The 17,258-nt window shown below is 40.1% G+C and overlaps 1 protein-coding gene across 1 annotated transcript; it reads right to left on the bottom strand.

The window, feature by feature from the left end:
* Window positions 1-191: 191 nt before the first annotated feature.
* LOC146318215 (E3 ubiquitin/ISG15 ligase TRIM25-like) lies at window positions 192-6,071 on the bottom strand. Its single transcript, XM_084733184.1, has 8 exons — window positions 5,923-6,071; window positions 5,500-5,763; window positions 5,062-5,379; window positions 3,156-3,248; window positions 2,981-3,065; window positions 2,802-2,891; window positions 1,909-1,965; window positions 192-791 (listed from the first exon to the last, which is right to left on the bottom strand). Exons 2-8 carry the CDS (start codon window positions 5,755-5,757, stop codon window positions 259-261), a joined length of 1,434 nt encoding a protein of 477 aa, XP_084589310.1. The 5' UTR covers window positions 5,758-5,763; window positions 5,923-6,071; the 3' UTR covers window positions 192-258.
* Between the last annotated feature and the right edge of the window lie 11,187 nt (window positions 6,072-17,258).

The following is a 17,258-nucleotide window of genomic DNA, read 5'->3' as shown; positions in this document are numbered from 1 at the left end:
TCAGAAAGCACACCAGCCCATCCTTATACACTCTAAAACACTATACTGCAGTTAGATATGTATTTATTCAATCACACACACATATTAAAATTCTTCTTAATATAAAAATATATTCCTGAGGTTCTATTTTTTGGCTTTGACAGGTCTTTACTCTCAGACTCCTCCCCTTTCAGTGCAAGTCAGACTTTCCTTGATAACAGGATTTAAGGCCGTCTGGTTCGAGTGTTGTCTGAATATTGTGACAGTTTGTAGGATTACTCATGAAGCTTTCACAATGGAAGCTCTACTGGGTGGAGCTGCACGGTAAAGCCCCAAACCAAGGCACACTGCCTGAGTCAGTTCAGCCTTGAACTCATGCAGCAGTGTGACTGCAGAGTCCACAGCACTGAATGTGATGTTGCCTTTCTTAAAATCAACCATCACTGCTATGCGGTTGGCGTGCAGCATTTCAGAGATGGCTGTTTTTTTTCTGTTATGGTAGGCAAACAGCTTGCCTTCGCCGTTGTGCATAAGGCTCCAGGAGTGTGTATTTTTTCCGAAGGCACTTTCGTTCTTGGTCTTACGTTGGATGCTCTTGTAAGACACTGCGATGTCCCAGTATCCCTCAGCCTCCACCTCCCAGACGTGAGTACCGGAGGAGAAGCAGTGGGTGGAGAGGACCTGGGGGGCCTTCTCGAAGCGGCTGTTACTGCTGCCATAGCTCATCTTGGTTGTCACTCTCATTGCTGTTTGGAGGTCAGCGGAGAGTTCGAGGAAAGGGCTGGCTGTGTCCAGATCAAACATGAGCATTCCTAAGGGGCAGACAGTACATTTGGGTTTACTTACACAGTTTCTGATGCTACTGCACTTTATAATCCAAGCACATAGACAATCAACAAGTTTATTACCTCTATACTCCAGGGTTTTGCTGCTGCAGCCTGACTGATATGACCGGTATCTTATGGTGGCTAATGTTAGCTAATTCTTGCTAATATGAGGAGCTCCCAAACTTTTCAATGTCAAGGACCCCCCCACAATAGATCAACATCCAAGCTCACACCCCCAGTTTCAGAGGATTTTCTCCTAAAGGGATAGTTCAGATCATCATATAACCTCATATAACCCCACTAGCTTTTTTCTTTACTTCTAGGTTTGAAGATTAAGTTTTCATAGTCAATAAAAATGGCCAACCCTATTTCTTCTCCCCAAAATGAGTTACGTTAAGTTTAAGCATTTATCATGAATGCTGTGACTGTCACTTGTTTTGCTGTTCAGGAAAAAGTTACATAGTCTCTCTTTAATATAAAGCTGTGCATTTGAGTCTTTTCGAACCGTAACAATCAGTGTGTTTGAATGTACACTAGTATGCCTGTTATGTCCTTGTGTAGACAAACAACATTATGTCATTTCAGAAACCTGGATAAGACCTTATCCCAGTTGTGGAAACACTTGATGCAAGCCTTACCACTAACTGGAATTCGGTGGCAATGTAAACACTTTGACCGGGTTTCAGGTCAGTTTACCATGCTCACAAGTACACATTCAAATCAAATTATGTGGTAGCAAAACTGGCGTTATGACTAGCTAATTGGCCTATCAGAATAGTGGATAACATTAGAATCATAACAGTGATATGAATAACCAGGTCTCTCTGTTTCATGTTAACATCATATCCTTAAAATTATCAAAACCAGGACACAAATGTGCATTTAATCATATTCATCGTCTGCTTATGAGATTTCAAACATCAGCAGCATCACACTGACAGTAAACAGGGCACAGACTCTTTCCAGCACGTTAAAATCTTAAGTAATAGCATCTCCATCGGGCTTGTCAGGGTACTTCAACACAAAGACACAGTAGCTCTGTTTGACTGCCTTTCATGAACATTTCCAGTCTAACCCTGTGTTTCAACAGATCGTTGTGTACCTTTATCTTGTGGTTCTGGAGGTACGAGGTTCTTCACTGGATGATCAACCAGGAGTTCTACAAAAAAAAATATTTGGAAGAATTCTCATGGAAAGAAACATGGAAAAATTACACAGCTTGTGTGATTTCCTAAAAAGTAAGCCTGAGCAATAAAAAAACAAGGATATGTATTGGCAATAGACGGTTCATCAATAGCAATAAGAAAATTGTTCATTAAAATATTAGTGTCAAATAATGCAAACTGCCCATAAGGAAGCACATACACCCCAGCTCATTAAACAGACAATTACAAGCTTTGATAACAAAGCATGCTGCAAGTGACACACAAATAGCCAATCATTTAACAGGTGTGTATATTATGTCCATTATCTGTGCGCCTTGATAAATAATGTGGTAAAATTTCAACCTTCTCCTGGTCTTAATTATTAAGTCATTTAAAAAAATAGGAAAAAACATCAATAGACTGAAATGAAACAATTTTCCATGATAATTTTTTCAGCTATATTATCCAGCCCTACTCAGGAGCTTGTCCTGTAAGTGGCACATCAGACAACAGTGCTGCTGAAATCATCTTTTTTTTTATATTTATATCCTCAGACAGAACCAGGCTAGCTGCTTTATTGTATTCAGTCTTCATGCTAGGCTAAGCTAACCATATGATTCATATTTAATGAACAAATATGAGCTCTTCTCAACTACGTAGCCAATAAACGCATTTCCCAAAATGTTGACCTATTCCTTTAACACCCTATTCAGCCACTAGCAGCATGAAAGCTGAGATGTACTAAACACAACATACTGTGAGCCAAAGTGTGTTTTCATGGGTTATCATTAAATCAATGTTTTGTTGCAGTCATGTAAGCGGGCAGCGGTTGCGATGTGAAACTTCTCACCTGCGATGGTGGAATAAATGTGATGCACTCGGTTGTGCTGCTTGTCCAGCGCTTCTGTTAGCGCCTGGTTTTCTACCGAGTAGTTGTAGGCTGGGTGGAAACAAAGACAGACATCAGTGAGTGCAAGTTCACACATACAAGACAAGCATGGTACTTAGTGGGAATTGACATTCTCTTACCATAATACAGAACAATAAACCACAGGCAGAGCAGCACCACTGTCACACCGTTGAGAGGCGAGTCAGCAGGGTTCACTTTCTGTTTCTGTCAGGAGGAAAATTCATATTTGATCTCTAAACAAATTGTAAACTCTTTAAAATCACAGATATTGAGGATTCTGTGAACAGAGCTTACTTCACGTTTGATCTCTTCTTGCACTTTTCTAACAAAATCATTGGAGTCTCTCATTTGCACGCTGAGGGTTTCGAAGCGCTGGTCCATGTACTCCTGAATGCACAAACACAGTTACACTTTATAGTCATTATTAACATCCAATTATATCCTTTTATTTTCCCTTAAAGGATTTGCATGGACTTTTTTTGTTTAATTCGTTGTTATTTATAACATCGGTGGTCTGGGCATTGGCCAAAACCTTGACGTGACATACACAAATGTGAATGTGACTGACCGACATCATGTTGATCAATGAGGTAACTGAAGTTAGACTTGTGTTGTGGTGGATCACTGTCATTTGTTGACTTTAGCTGACTCCATCTCCAAGCAAATGTAAGCTGGTGTTGCACACTGTTTGTGCCGTAGGGGAGCTGAAGAGAGGAGCGTACTTAAAACCACACAGCGTTTTTTTTTCCCGTGGTGGCTTTTCCATCACACTTCCATGTTAAACTGCAGAGTTGCCTACCTTACTCACTAACTTTAACTCGCAGCATTAGCATTGATGACAAAACGTAATTCCTGCAACACTCGCAAGGTGCCACTATTTTCCGTGCAACCAGTGGCTTTCTACAAGTTATTACTCCTAACCTGACAGCAGCTTAAGGGAGCACAGGTTGATGCAGCTGCCTAAATTAAAATTAGGCTATTTAAAGTAAAAGTATTGAAAAGGAATGATTAAAGTACTTGTATAAGGCGCGCATATCACGTCTCATTTGGGGGCCACACAAGAAGTTTTTGAGGGCCACCGCTGACCTGCCAGCCACACTTTGAGAACCCCCATATACTCTTAAATAATTTGTTTGTTGCCCTCCCTCAGCGACCACTCTTTTGGCCTTGATAATCGTATAGTGAAAATGTAATATTGTTACAAGACCATCCTGAGTTGTTTACATAAAAATCTGTTTACAGGCTGATACAGGCAACCAAGAAAGTCTGGGAAGCTCTCTTTTTTAATTCAAATTACAATCTGGTCACACATTGGCAATACAAGTTGGGGGAAAAAATCATCTTATTTTACTAATTGACAGTATCATAAATTCTGATTCAGTTTTTCCCAGCTCTGCATCAAAGCTATATGATGTTTCACTGTTGAAATACAACAGGGCCTGTATTATTATCATTGTTATCTTTATGATGAGTTTTTTCAGTCTTTAGGGAGGAAGAATTCAACCATAGGTCATCATCATTTGCATGAATATAATTTGTTTACATTGCTGCATTCAGTCTAATGTACATTCCCGCAGACATAGACCTATATGAAGTGAAAAATGTGTTTATATGATAACAGTGACCTTGATTTTACTGTCTCGACAGAATAAACAAATTCCTTACAGCGTGTTTGTAGCTTCCAAACACCGGAAGTCTAAGTAAGAAGAAGAAGAAGAAAAAAAGGTTAATTTTGATGCATGAGCCATGTTACTTTGTGAAGCCTCGTTGGCAAAACAACAGTAACCGCTATTATAAATTATACAATTATTTTGTTGCTATATTTCATTAACTTTTGTGACATCGATGAGTAGTAACGTAGGTCCGCCTGAGTGCAGGCGCGCTCCCGCTGACAGGGACACACTCCCTATAGGGGATTTCTACCTTTGTACGACACCTGTCCGTAGGTCGCGCGCCATCTACGGGGGCCACGCGCCAAGGTGTCTCGCGCAAGCAACAAGGCAGAAGGGGAGTGACGGCGAGACTTCCAGATTCTCAGGGACCAGAAAATCCAGTTTCTTCACGGCACAGTCAGTGACAGGAATTTACCACTCAGTTTACAAGAAACTGTTGCTACCAAGTCTCCACTTTTTTTATAAATCCACCCTGATGTTTTCTTATCTACATTATAGCGAGAAAAAAAGTATTATTCAAAACTCACAGTCAGTTGTCTCCGCAGGACAGTGGACGCCTCGGTGGCCAGGTTGAGCTGCTTGCTCTCCAGGGCGCACACGTTACAGATGTAGCGTCTGGACGCATTGCAGTAGTACCTCAGCACCTCGTCCTTGTGCTCCGGACATTTCCTCTGCGGGAGGTCATCCAGAGGACTGACCAAGGGGTGTCCCGTGAACACTCGCAGCCCCTGGTGGTCCTTGACGTGCTCTTTGCACATCGACACCTCGCACTTCAGACACGTTTTAATGGCCAGAGTTTGTTTCTCCAGGCAGTAGTCGCAGTAAACATTTTTTGCCTGCTCCCCCTGCGTACAAAAATCACACATAAGAGATATTGTAAAAGTTGTGTTAGACATTAGGATTATTTTTACAACTAGTAATATAAGTGGTATGATTAGAGGAGAGAATAAAATGCTTATAGATACCCCGCTCCTCCTGTTCACCCTGTATTCCTCTGCAATGCTGGTCAGTGTGTAGCTCTTCTGTACCCCAATGATCGGTCCAAAATATCCTCTACAGTCTGGGCAGCGGAAGGGCATGTCTGAGGTGTGATCCCTCATGTTTTCCAGACAGCCCATACAGATGCTGTGTCCACAGGGCAGCTGCCGAGGATCGTTGAAGATGTCCTGGCACACCGGGCACGTCAACATCTCCTCTAGCTTTGTTTTCTCTGTATCCGCCATCCTCTTCTACAGAGTGCCAGCGAGCATGAAAAGAGCAGACAGGACGCAGTTGACTACAGGGTTTGAACAGCACTCGGCTGCTGCCTTTGTAAACACCATGAATAACTCATGGGCATTAGCACAAGATCATAGGAGCACAGGAGAATCAGTCAAAATGATTCCTACCTTTAAAGTTAAAGCAGACTAAAGCTCTCAGTGTTGCTTGACGTCTATCTTCCGTACACACATTGCTGAAAACGAAAGCACTGCTGAATTTATATTTGTACTTCCTGGTGGGGCGGGGCCTAACCGGAAGAGGATCGAGAATAACTTATCTCCTCCAAATTTGAGACACGGGGTTCCTACACCTTTTCCAAACTCAAACTCAAGTACTTTTCAAGAATTTTCAAGGTATACTTTCAAGATTTCATCATCTCACAACTGTCTTTATGTAGATGTACTAAAAAATATTTTTTACTTCTTCACTACAGTATATTAGATTTATTGATATAAACAACCAAAATCATATTTCATGATAACATTCTACGGAAGGGTGACAAAATAAAAGAAAACACGGCAAAGTTTCATGCTCCAGACAGTCAGGTAGCAATTTATTTTGAAAGTAAAGCAAAAACAATTTCAAGCACTTTATCTAAAATCCAAGTACCACACTACATTAAAATACTGCAGTCAAGCCAGCCGTCTCTCCTTTTTGCGAAGTCAAGCCAGCCACTCCAACATTTCAAGTGCTCCCATATTGCAGACTTTATGGCAAATTCAAGGTGGCGGTTGAGAAAGTTAGTGCTAGGATGCTGCGGCGTAGAACAACTTCCGGTTGTTTACCTTTATTTTCATTTTACCTGTGGGCTGCACAGTTCAGGTTTCATAGGTGATCCTGATTCTGTCTGGCTCAGTTGCGAATCAGCTTCTTTAGGTAGGATCCCCTTGCAGCATTTGTTATATATATCTCTCCTCACAGAGTTGCAACACTAATAAAAGATAATGTGCTTTTAAAGAATCTGCTAAACATTTGGTGTAAAGTCAGGAAACTGGAAGGGTACAGTAACTGCTTCTCTTTGTTCCCTCGCTGACTGGAAGCACAACGGTATCAAAGTTGTTGGGGATATGATTCAGGGAGGCTCAATCCTCACATTCCATCAAGTGAAAAGCAAATATGGGGTCACCAATAGGGATTTCATTAAATTCTTACAAGTTCAAAACTTTATTCTGTGTAATTTGAAAGATTTCACTGGAGGACTGGCTATTTCTCCTATAGAATCCCTATTGGTAAATTATATACTTAAATCTTTCACTAAAAAGCTTTATAAGAGTTTCTATAATCTCGAATGTAGATAATTCTGCTAAAGTAAAAGGCAGATGGGAATCTTGACTTTGGTAAAAATAGAGCCTGAGGACTGGGATGCTCTGTGCAGCCAGACTTCCAAGGTCCTGGTGTCTAACTCTGCCATGGAGAGGCAATTCAAGATTTTGCATCGGCTTCACTCCTGACGCCAGACACAGAATGAATCCAACTCTGTCGGAACTTTGTACTAAATGTTAATCTGCTGTCGGATCATTTATTCATTGTTTATGGAGGGGTCCTCATGTCCAGCAGTTCTGGATTATAATTGTTCAACATTTTAACCCTCCTATTATCCTATTAACACATTTTACCCAAGGATATTTGCCTCCAGAAAATGATTTACAGAAAATTGTTGACCAAGTTTTTGTGTCAGGCACTTTGTTTATTTGTTGAATACATAAATAACCCCTTGATAATGAAACCCTGACCTGTCCTCTAGCGCCACCACCAGGCCAAACTTTTAAATTAGAATTAATGTATCTTGAAAAGTTTCCATCCAAATCTTTTCAAATTTACTGACAACATTAATGACCACAAGAATATGAACCCTATTGGTTTTGGTGATGATGTGACCTTTCCTGCAGCGCCACCATCAGGTCAAACTTTCAGTTTTAGAGTTAGTGTATCTTGAAAATCTTTTCTAATTTGGGGTGCATATTCATGACTCTCACAGAATGAACCATATTGATTGATGTTGGTGACCCCCCTTTCCTCTCATAAACATATTTATTTACTTATTTTTATCTCCTTTTTTCATAACATATTTGTGGTTAGTCACTATAAAGTCTCACTCTCCCCTCCTCTTTTGTTATCCGGGCTTGGGACCGGCAGTGGCAGAGTTAAAGAGTTTTTTGTTTGTTTGTTTTTGTTTGTTTTTTTGTTTTTTGTTTTTTGGTGTGTGTGAAGGGGTTTACATGTTTGAAAATTCACCCATTTGTGAAACAGAAATTCATAATGAGAACATCAGTCAGATAGTCAGAACATGGAACAGTTCTTTATGCCCACAGTCAAGCTTCTAGTCTGCACTACTTTACACAGGATGTGCAGAGAGTGTGTGCATGCTCCTTGCAGACACATTTCTTGTATAGTGAACAGGTCATGCTGGTCTTAGAATCATTTTTTTTCTTTTTTACCAGACCTGGGATCCGTTTCTTGACTACCTGAGCACCACTGCACCTTGTAGGATGAGGGCAGGGCTTATAGATCTGGCCTGGGAAAAGGATCAGATTTCCTGAACTCTTGTCCTTCATTTTTATTTTATTTTATTTCATTTTTTTATTTTTCAATTTATCTATTTTATTTTCTGTATATTTGTCAGGTTTGAATGCCTGTATTTCTGCACTACTGCTAGTGCTTTATTTTATACTGTCCCTTTCCACGCAAGGTTTTGGGAAAAAAGTTTAATAAAAATATGTTTGGAAAAAAAAAAGAAACGCATTGTGTACTGTACAACACATGTAGCTCTATTCTCCTACACAATAAAACAGAACGACAACAAGAATCCTACAAGAAATAACCTGAGCTCCCCATGAAACGGTTTGAGCATGTGTGAGTCTCATGATGAAGGCTTTGAAATCTGACATACTATTAAATGATACACTTAGAGTTATTTTCTGTCTTGTTGTCTGACTAAAAACTTTATTGTTATGCATTAACACACCATACAGTTCTCTATGTGATAGAAGTAAATGCTGTGGTGTTTTAATGTGAACTTGTAACTCAGAAAACTTCAGCAACCTTGTTTGGGTGGTTGGTTTTTTTTGTTTTTGTTTTTTTTCATTTCATTTTGTCTCTCACAGTGTTTGTTTGTTTGTTTGTTTGTTTGTTTGTTTGTTTGTTTGTTTGTTTGTTTGTGTTTTTTTTTTTTTTTTCATTTCAAATATTGAAATGTGGCAAAAACCGGAGCACCCGGAGAAAAACCGAAGTAACAAGGACACTATAGAGACTCCATACAGCAATGATTAAGGCTGAGAATCCAGCCCTAACTATTGCTGTGAGGCCACAGTGTTAAAACACTGAGCTGCCATGTGGCTCTGGACGTCTCTCACAGTGTTTGTTTGTTTGTTTGTTTGTTTGTTTGTTTGTGTTTTTTTTTTTTTTTTCATTTCAAATATTGAAATGTGGCAAAAACCGGAGCACCCGGAGAAAAACCAAAGTAACAAGGACACTATAGAGACTCCATACAGCAATGATTAAGGCTGAGAATCCAGCCCTAACTATTGCTGTGAGGCCAGTGTTAAAACACTGAGCCGGCTCTGGACGTCTCTCACAGTGTTTGTTTGTTTGTTTGTTTAGGGTTTTTTTTTCTTCATTTCAAATATCGAAATGTGGCGAAAACCGGAGCACCCGGAGAAAAGGAAAGTATAGAGACTCCATACAGCAATGATTAAGGCTGAGAATCCAGCCCTAACTATTGCTGTGAGGCCACAGTGTTAAAACACTGATCTGCCATGTGGCTCTGGACGTCTCTCACAGTGTTTGTTTGTTTGTTTGTGTTTTTTTTTTTCATTTCAAATATTGAAATGTGGCAAAAACCGGAGCACCCGGAGAAAAGGGACAGTATAAAGACTCCATACAGCAATGATTAAGGCTGAGAATCCAGCTCTAACTATAGCTAAAAGAAGTGGGAAGTGGGGGTCAGTGATAGGTGGGGGCATGGTTATTCAGTTGAGCTGTCCAAGATGCAGCACCTGAAAGGCTTGGTGATGGCTTTTCCCACTGCTGAGAAAAACCTGCCAACTGCGGACCTCTTTGGGGGTGTATTGGTGAGGTCATTAAGATGGATTTTGAGAGATTTCACAACAGCTTCATCAAAAGATGAATATCTTGATGATGCCATTGCAACCTTCAGGAGGCGTCCTGGGGGGCCAAACTCCTTGGTAAGATCTTTCATCATGGCTTTGTTGATTTTTTTCATCTTCTCAGTGATTATTCCTGCTGTAACCTCATCGACGTCGATCTCATCCAGCACCTTGTCTCGCAGACGATTGACGACGGAATCAAAGTCATGGTGAAGCCATGCACGACGTGGTATTTCCTTAGCGCCCTTAATGAAGACCTTGTAAAGCAAAGACAAGATGATGCTGGTCATTGTCCTCTCTGCTACAGGGGATGCCATCTGTCTGTCCCTGGCTTCAAGAGACTCTGGTTTTAGTTCTTCTTTCAGTGCAGCATGATTAGCTGGATTAGCTGGTAATTGACTTGAGTGAGAGTGTGCTGTTGTCTGGCTGTTGCTGGCCTCAAGGGACTGCTGCCTGCTGATGTTTATTTCTTCTTGTAGGGTTGTGATTAGGTGGTGGATGTCGGTTACTGCACCAGACACTTGCTCACGTGTCTTATGTGATGGCTTGTTCCCCATCCAGAGAAACACATGTTGCAAGAACTTTCTTATTGCGTCCTCAGTCATGACATACAGAACTTCAGGAGAATGGTGGAACTGAGTGGTGGTGCCCCTCCTGCGCTGAGAGATAACAGTGTCTGAGAGACATTTTCTTATTTGAAATATGGGACGCTCATATGTCTTTGTATCCATCAAATTATCATACATTTTATCAGTCAGTTCCTTTGAAAACTTCCTGATCTCGTCACTGGACATGATGTTGTGCAGCCTTTTTTGCATGTGCGTTGCAGGTGTCCCTGTCAGGTTTAATTTATTAAATAACGTTTCAACGTCATTTTTAATGGTCTCAAAATCCACTGCAGAAGACTTCTTTAATACATGCATCGTTCTTTCCCTGGTATGACTGCAAGCAGATTTGGACCTTGAGGATTTTGGAATAGCTCCTGTCGAAATGGCTTCAGCACAGCCATCCTTCTCTGAAGCCGGTTCGAGACTCACAATGTAGGCGGCGTCTTCTTTCATAAATGCTCTCTTCAGCTCTCCCAATGTTTTTTCATGCTGGTTTTTGAGAAATTCAAAAAAGCTGTGTTTTTTAAATATTTGATTGCTATGGGTGGTGTCTTCTTCATGTCCGGCTTGTGAAGTAAAAAAGTCCTTCACCTTGCTCACTGTTTTTCCTAGATTAAACTGAGGCCCCGTTGAAGTGCTGTTGTCACTGCATCCAGCGACACTTTTTAAGTCAGGAGAATGCAGGTCATCAATTATATCATTGGCAATTTCACTTGCTATAAACTCAGCATCCAGGCCGGTGCTGACCGGAGTAGTATCATTGTTAGCCTCTGTTTTGAGGTCTGGTGTATCAGTGGACCATTTGGTAAGAATGTCACTCACAGCTTTTGTCACTGAGATGACAGAGATCTTGGAGTTTATGTTCTGACATGATTCACTCTGCTCTGGTTCTTCTGGCTTGGAGATTTTTATTGCAAAGTCTGTGCTTTTTGGATGACAACACAGTTTACTTAAATACTTGTTTAGACATGCGATAGCTTGTAACACCATGCTATGAAGAGCTGTTGAACTGGACATGGAGCTAGAAACAAACACAGCAGGCTCTTCTGGCAAAACAGAAGTCTTGGTGGCAACAGACACAAGAGAGGTCACCTTCTGAGAAATCTCTCTCTCCACCATTTCTGTCAGCTTTTCTGCACTCTCACATTTTTCCTGTGGGACATGAAGAGCATCAGCAAAGCTGTCACTGAAGGAGACTCCTAGTCGAATGTTGAGCTTCTCCAAGGCTTCTACCATTGGTAGGGCATTTCTCAGGACACCTGCAGAGTGTGTCTGTATGATTTCAATCAACATATCAGCCAGTATTGCCTCTGTTTCTGCATCGCATGTCCCCGCAGCTAACAAGCTCCACTGTGGTACAGAGATTCTGTTAAAATATTTGTTCACTATGGCACGAGAATCCTCTGGGGGGAGGATGATATTGTCCGTCAGGGATTTGGGCTTGACTGTGTCATCTGTTGCAGGAGTTGGGATATAAAATGACACGGATAAATGTGTCTTACCTGACTTTTCAGTGCTTGACACCTCACTGTGGTGAGGCACTTGGGGAGAGGGGGAAGGGGCCAGTCTAACCTCAGTGGTTACCTCAGGAGATCTGACTTCTGAAGCCTCCTTGCATTTGCGTCTGATCAACAGCAGACTATCAACCTGGACCCTGACATTCAAGCCATCACTCTCATCATCACTGATTGTAATCAGTGTGGCATCATTAGGTGATGGATAACTCGAAAGAGAGCGTGCTGTTGTCTGGTTGTCACTGGCTTCAGGGGACTCAGACCCAGTGTTTTCTTCTTGTAAGGTTGTTGCGATAAGGTTTTCAATGTCTGTTAGCACACCGCACACTTCATCACTGTGACTTTTTTCATATGAAGGGTCGTTTACCATCCATAGAAACACCCGTTGCAGGAGCTTTACAACTGCATCCTCTGTCATGGCGTACAGAACTTCAGGAGAAAAGTGGTGTAGAGTGGCATGCTCCCTCAACCTGAGCTGAGAGATGACAGAGTCTGAGAGACTTTTACCAGCTGGGACTGAGGGACGGTGAAATGTCCTGCTACGTATCATATGATCATACAATTTATCAGTCAGTTCCTTTGCAAAGTTCCATATCTTGTCACTGGCCATGATGCAATTTGGTATATTTGAGTAATGTGTTGAATGTTTATTTGTCAGGTTTAATTCTTTGAATATGGTTTCTACCTCGCTTTTAATGGTCTCAAATCTGTTGCTGGTCTGACTGTAAGCAGATGTGGGCCTTGGGGATTCTGGTAAAGGGTTTTCTTCTGAACTCTGTTTGAGGCTCACAAGGAAATTGGAGTTGTCTGTCATAATTGAGCTCTTCAACTCTGCCACTGTTTTTTCAAACTGTTTTTGGACAAACTTGGAAAACTTGATGTTGGTGGTGTCTTCTTTAGGTGCGGCATCTGTGGCAAAAAAGTCTTTCACCTTGTTAAGTACTTTCCGTGCATTAAAATGAAGGCTCGGTGAGGTACTCGTACTGCATTCAGCTACATCTCCAAAGTCGGGATAATGAAGGGCATCAATTATATCACTGACAATTTCAACTGCTACATCATGAGTATCTGGAGAGGGGCTGGGAGACACCAAAGCTTTGCCAGTCTCTGCTTTGATGTCCACTGTATTGCTGGACCATTTGGTGAGGATGTCACTCACAGCTTCAGTTACTGAGGTGACAGAGAGTTTAGATTTTATGCTGTCACATGATTCAGGTCCCTGTCTTCCTTCCATTCCTGGGGTATTTCTCTCAGATTGAGAGTTCTTAGATTTTACACTCTGAGATGGTTTACATCTTTCTGTGTCCTGTTCTACAGATTCTGGGCACCCGTATGGGGAAAATCTTGTGGTTTCTAGCTGCCAGCACATTCCCAGGCAGCCAGAGGTCATTTTACCTAAATATGTCTTCAGACATGTGGTAGCATGACCCACCATGTCTTGAAGAGACTTTAAATTGAACATGGCGCTAGAGACAAAAATAGCAGGCTCCCTTGGCAAAAATGATTCCCCGGTGGCCACAGACACAAGTGAAATCACCTTTTCTAAAATCTCAGTCCTCATCAGTTCTGTCAGTTTTTCTGCACTCTCACATTTTTCCTGTGGGACCTGAAGAGCATCAGCAAAACTCTCGGCAATGGAGACTTCCAGATCAGGGAGAGCTAAAACTTCACTTGTACCAGATGCACGGTTTAACATGTGTTGCTGACATAGTGGAAGGACATATCTCAGGACTTGCGCAGAGATTGTCTGTACCATTTCAGTGAACATATCAACCAGTGTTGCCTCTGTGTCTGAATCGCATGTCCCCGCAGCTAACAAGCTCCACTGTGCTGCAGAGATTCTGTCAAAATATTTGTACACAATGGGCAGAAGATGCTCTGGTATTACGAGCAGGATGTTGCCTATCTGGGATTGGGATTGGTCTGTTTCAGACATATTTTCGTTTTTTGTTTGAAACTTAATATTAATTGTTTTTTAATGTGTTACTCTTCGCTGTGTTTTTTAAATCAGCGGTATTGGAACTGTCTGTTAATTGTTAACTGTGTCCAGTAAGGTTTAATTATCAATGTGTCTATCGGTAAACAGTGGTTTCAGAATGATATTTTGAAATTCAAGGAAAATAGCGTTGCCTCAACTTCTTTGGATCAAAAAGCCTGTCCCTTGGTTTCAAGAAGTATTTATATGTTCTGGGTGAGTGACGTCACAAAGCGTTTGATGACGTCACAAGGACCGTTGAGCCAAATATTCGATGTGACGTCACGTGGCGTGGCACTCGAACTCGCGCATGCGCACACTCAGAGAAATGGCGTTTGAGTTTTAAGCCTATATCTGTGGCTCTTATTGTGAAAGATCGGAAACGGAAGTGGTGCATTTGACGTGCTGCAAGACGCCGTCTGTTCAACTTCGTGTTTCTTGTTTTACAGTTTCAATAATATAGACACAAGCATGGAGACCACTTTCTCCTCTGCAACATTTAGAATACAACTTAGTTTACAATTTTAACAATATTCTCAAGTGGATAGTCTTTAATTTGAAAACCAATCTCTGTTGTAAATGAGGCTATGCACGTCCTTTAATTAAAGCACCAAACTTTTCAAGCCATTCATGCTTTTTGTTATAGATGTAAAAATTACTCAGTAGTAAATTGTAATAATAGATGAGTGAAATATACCTCCGATTTATGAGACACAAGTATGTATGTGTTTATTGTATCACATGACATATTTGCATCACCAGAATCAGAGAAGGTTGTGTCATTCTTGTTCTCTGTAAGGGACTTTGCCTATTACATTGGCTGTTTTGGAAACACTTCTTTTTATTGGAGTTTAAACCTCTTTTATATATATATATATATATATATAATGGCATTTTATATATAAAATGCCATTTCAAAAATTTATGTGTATATATATATATATATATATATATATATATATATATATATATACACATAAATTTTTGAAATGGCATTTTAGCTCAATAGCTTCCAAGTCATGTGACCTAATGGTTCAAAATCAGTGCAGGGTCATAGTACTTTATTATTATAGTTTATTACTCCTGATATATATTTTTTAAATTATTTTTCAATGAAAAATATCATTTTTGTCAATAGCCTCTAGGTCATGTGACATGATTCAAAACCAGTGCAGGATCATACTGACACGTCTCTTTTTATTGGCTTTCAATAACCCACATTTTATTTTGAAAACCGGAAGTTGGCCCACGCTGTAGCATCTGCATCGCTGACTTTCTCAATGGACGGCTGGCTTGACCGCAGTATTAAACTGTAAGTGTTCTCAAGGACTTCCAGCACCCATATGAACCCTGGATAATCAAAATTATTATTGTGTTATTATTGTAATTATCATATATTACAAAAATAATTGGCAAAACAGCTATTTTTTTCATTCAGAGTGAGCAACAATAAACACATTTTGTGGGCTGATTCGACCTCCTCTGAAGCTGGTTTTGATTGCAGGTAGGTAGAGAATTTGTTGATGTCACTGAGTTTCACCACAGAGGACATAAATACAGCTAAACATTAACATAAATAATGGTTTTGGCCTATAAAAGTGCCCCAAGTCCAGCCCTGCTATCTGTGTAAGCAGACTGATATGACTCAACAAAATGGCACAGAGCCATCATATATGTAATGGGTTTCACCTGTGGAGTTCCTGTAAGTCAGTCCAATCAGCCAGACTGACTGATGACACCTGTGTCGGTGGCTGTAAAGGAGGAGCTACTAAAACTATAAATTATGTCATGCAATGGAACCAATGGGACTTTTTCACGGCAGCCATGCTGATATGAAATAGTAGGTCAAACACAGGTGTTAACAGTGATATTAATTACGTTCTGTTCAATTTAGGGTAGCAGGGACTTTCCAGTGAGTCAACATGCACGACGGCAGCACCGTGACTGTCTGTGAATGGAGCCTTTATTGGTATCGATGTTATAACACCTGTGTTGACTCCATGATGTCATATCAAAATGTTAATTGGTAGGTCTAATTATCTACATGGTGAGATGTAAAAATATTTCCGCCCCACTAAAGATGCAGTGAGGTTTAAACTGTTAACATTTGAGTGACAAAGTCTGCGTCAAAAGTCTCCCCACCTTTTCTTGAGCAATAACTCTGTGACGACATCCAAATCATAAACGTGGTTACATAACTATTAATCTGCCACTTACTGGACGTATTCTTGTCGTTTCCTCTACAGTGAGATTAAACGTTAATAAATCCTCTGAGAAACATGTTCGGTCGTTAAAACTGTCAAGTTTAGTTTGCTATTTTGCTGACGTGTGTCCATGGTTACAGTGAAAACACGGTCGTGTCACTGAAAGAAAAAAAAATATCCCCAAGGTAAGTCATAATTATGGGATAAAAAGTCATAATTATGAGATAAAAAGTCATAATTATGGGATAAAAGTCATAATTATGAGATGAAAAGTAAATTATGATAAAAAAAAGTCAAAATTATGAGATAAAATAATGAAAATAATGAGATTTTATCTTATAATTATGACTTTTTAATCTCATAATTATGACTTTCTATCTAATAATTTCGACATTTTTACATGTTATGTTTTTTATTTCAGTGGCAGAAATGGGCTTTCATAGAATCATGACAAAAAATTGTCACATTTTAAAATAATTAGTTTTTGCTACATGCACAACAAAGAAACAACATGCACACATCTCGTGAGAACTTCATAAATCTAGCAGCCCGTTTTTTAGTGGCTGCTAATGGCTAGTTTGGCATTCCCTTCCCAGGTGTAGGTTCAGCAAAATGTATATTAAATGTTAAAAAAAACATAAAAAATGCCACAGGTGTAGCCATGAATTTGTATATACCATAGAAGTACATGTTATATGCTGTATTTGACTGTAACTGTACTGTATAATTAATATATCTCTAACCAGATCTAACCGACTAACAGCATTGCAACATTGCACTTTCTGTTTACATCACCCAAAGCCTCATGGGAACCCTGGTGGCAAATATATGAATTCCCAACTGGAATGAAAAGAAAAACAATAGGACTGGCAAAATTCTGCAACAACTCTGAGAAACAGAAAAGTCTTAACGTGCCTTATAACTGATATATAAAATGTTAGTAAATTATTTTTAACTATTAATTAGTAACAACTTATAACTCTTTCATATCAGGTGATTTTTTCAAAAGTCATACCCTTGCTCCATATATATTTAAATGTATTGTGTTGAGGGTTAC

Source organism: Lutjanus erythropterus, chromosome 12 (genome assembly GCF_056507025.1).
Source record: "Lutjanus erythropterus isolate fLutEry1 chromosome 12, fLutEry1.hap2, whole genome shotgun sequence".
Taxonomy (NCBI): domain Eukaryota; kingdom Metazoa; phylum Chordata; class Actinopteri; order Lutjaniformes; family Lutjanidae; genus Lutjanus; species Lutjanus erythropterus.
Note: the sequence above shows the minus strand (reverse complement) of the source record. Positions and strands in the feature narration are given on the sequence as shown.

Bases quoted from the DNA above. Each gene is read 5' to 3' on its own strand.
- LOC146318215 (XM_084733184.1), bottom strand. From the start codon at position 5,757: ATGGCGGATACAGAGAAAACAAAGCTAGAGGAGATGTTGACGTGCCCG. The intron at 5,380-5,499 runs GTATCTATAAGC...TTTTGTACGCAG, and splicing joins GGGTGAACAGGAGGAGCGGG to GGGGAGCAGGCAAAAAATGT. The intron at 2,892-2,980 runs GTAAGAGAATGT...GTTTCCACCCAG, and splicing joins GTTTATTGTTCTGTATTATG to CCTACAACTACTCGGTAGAA.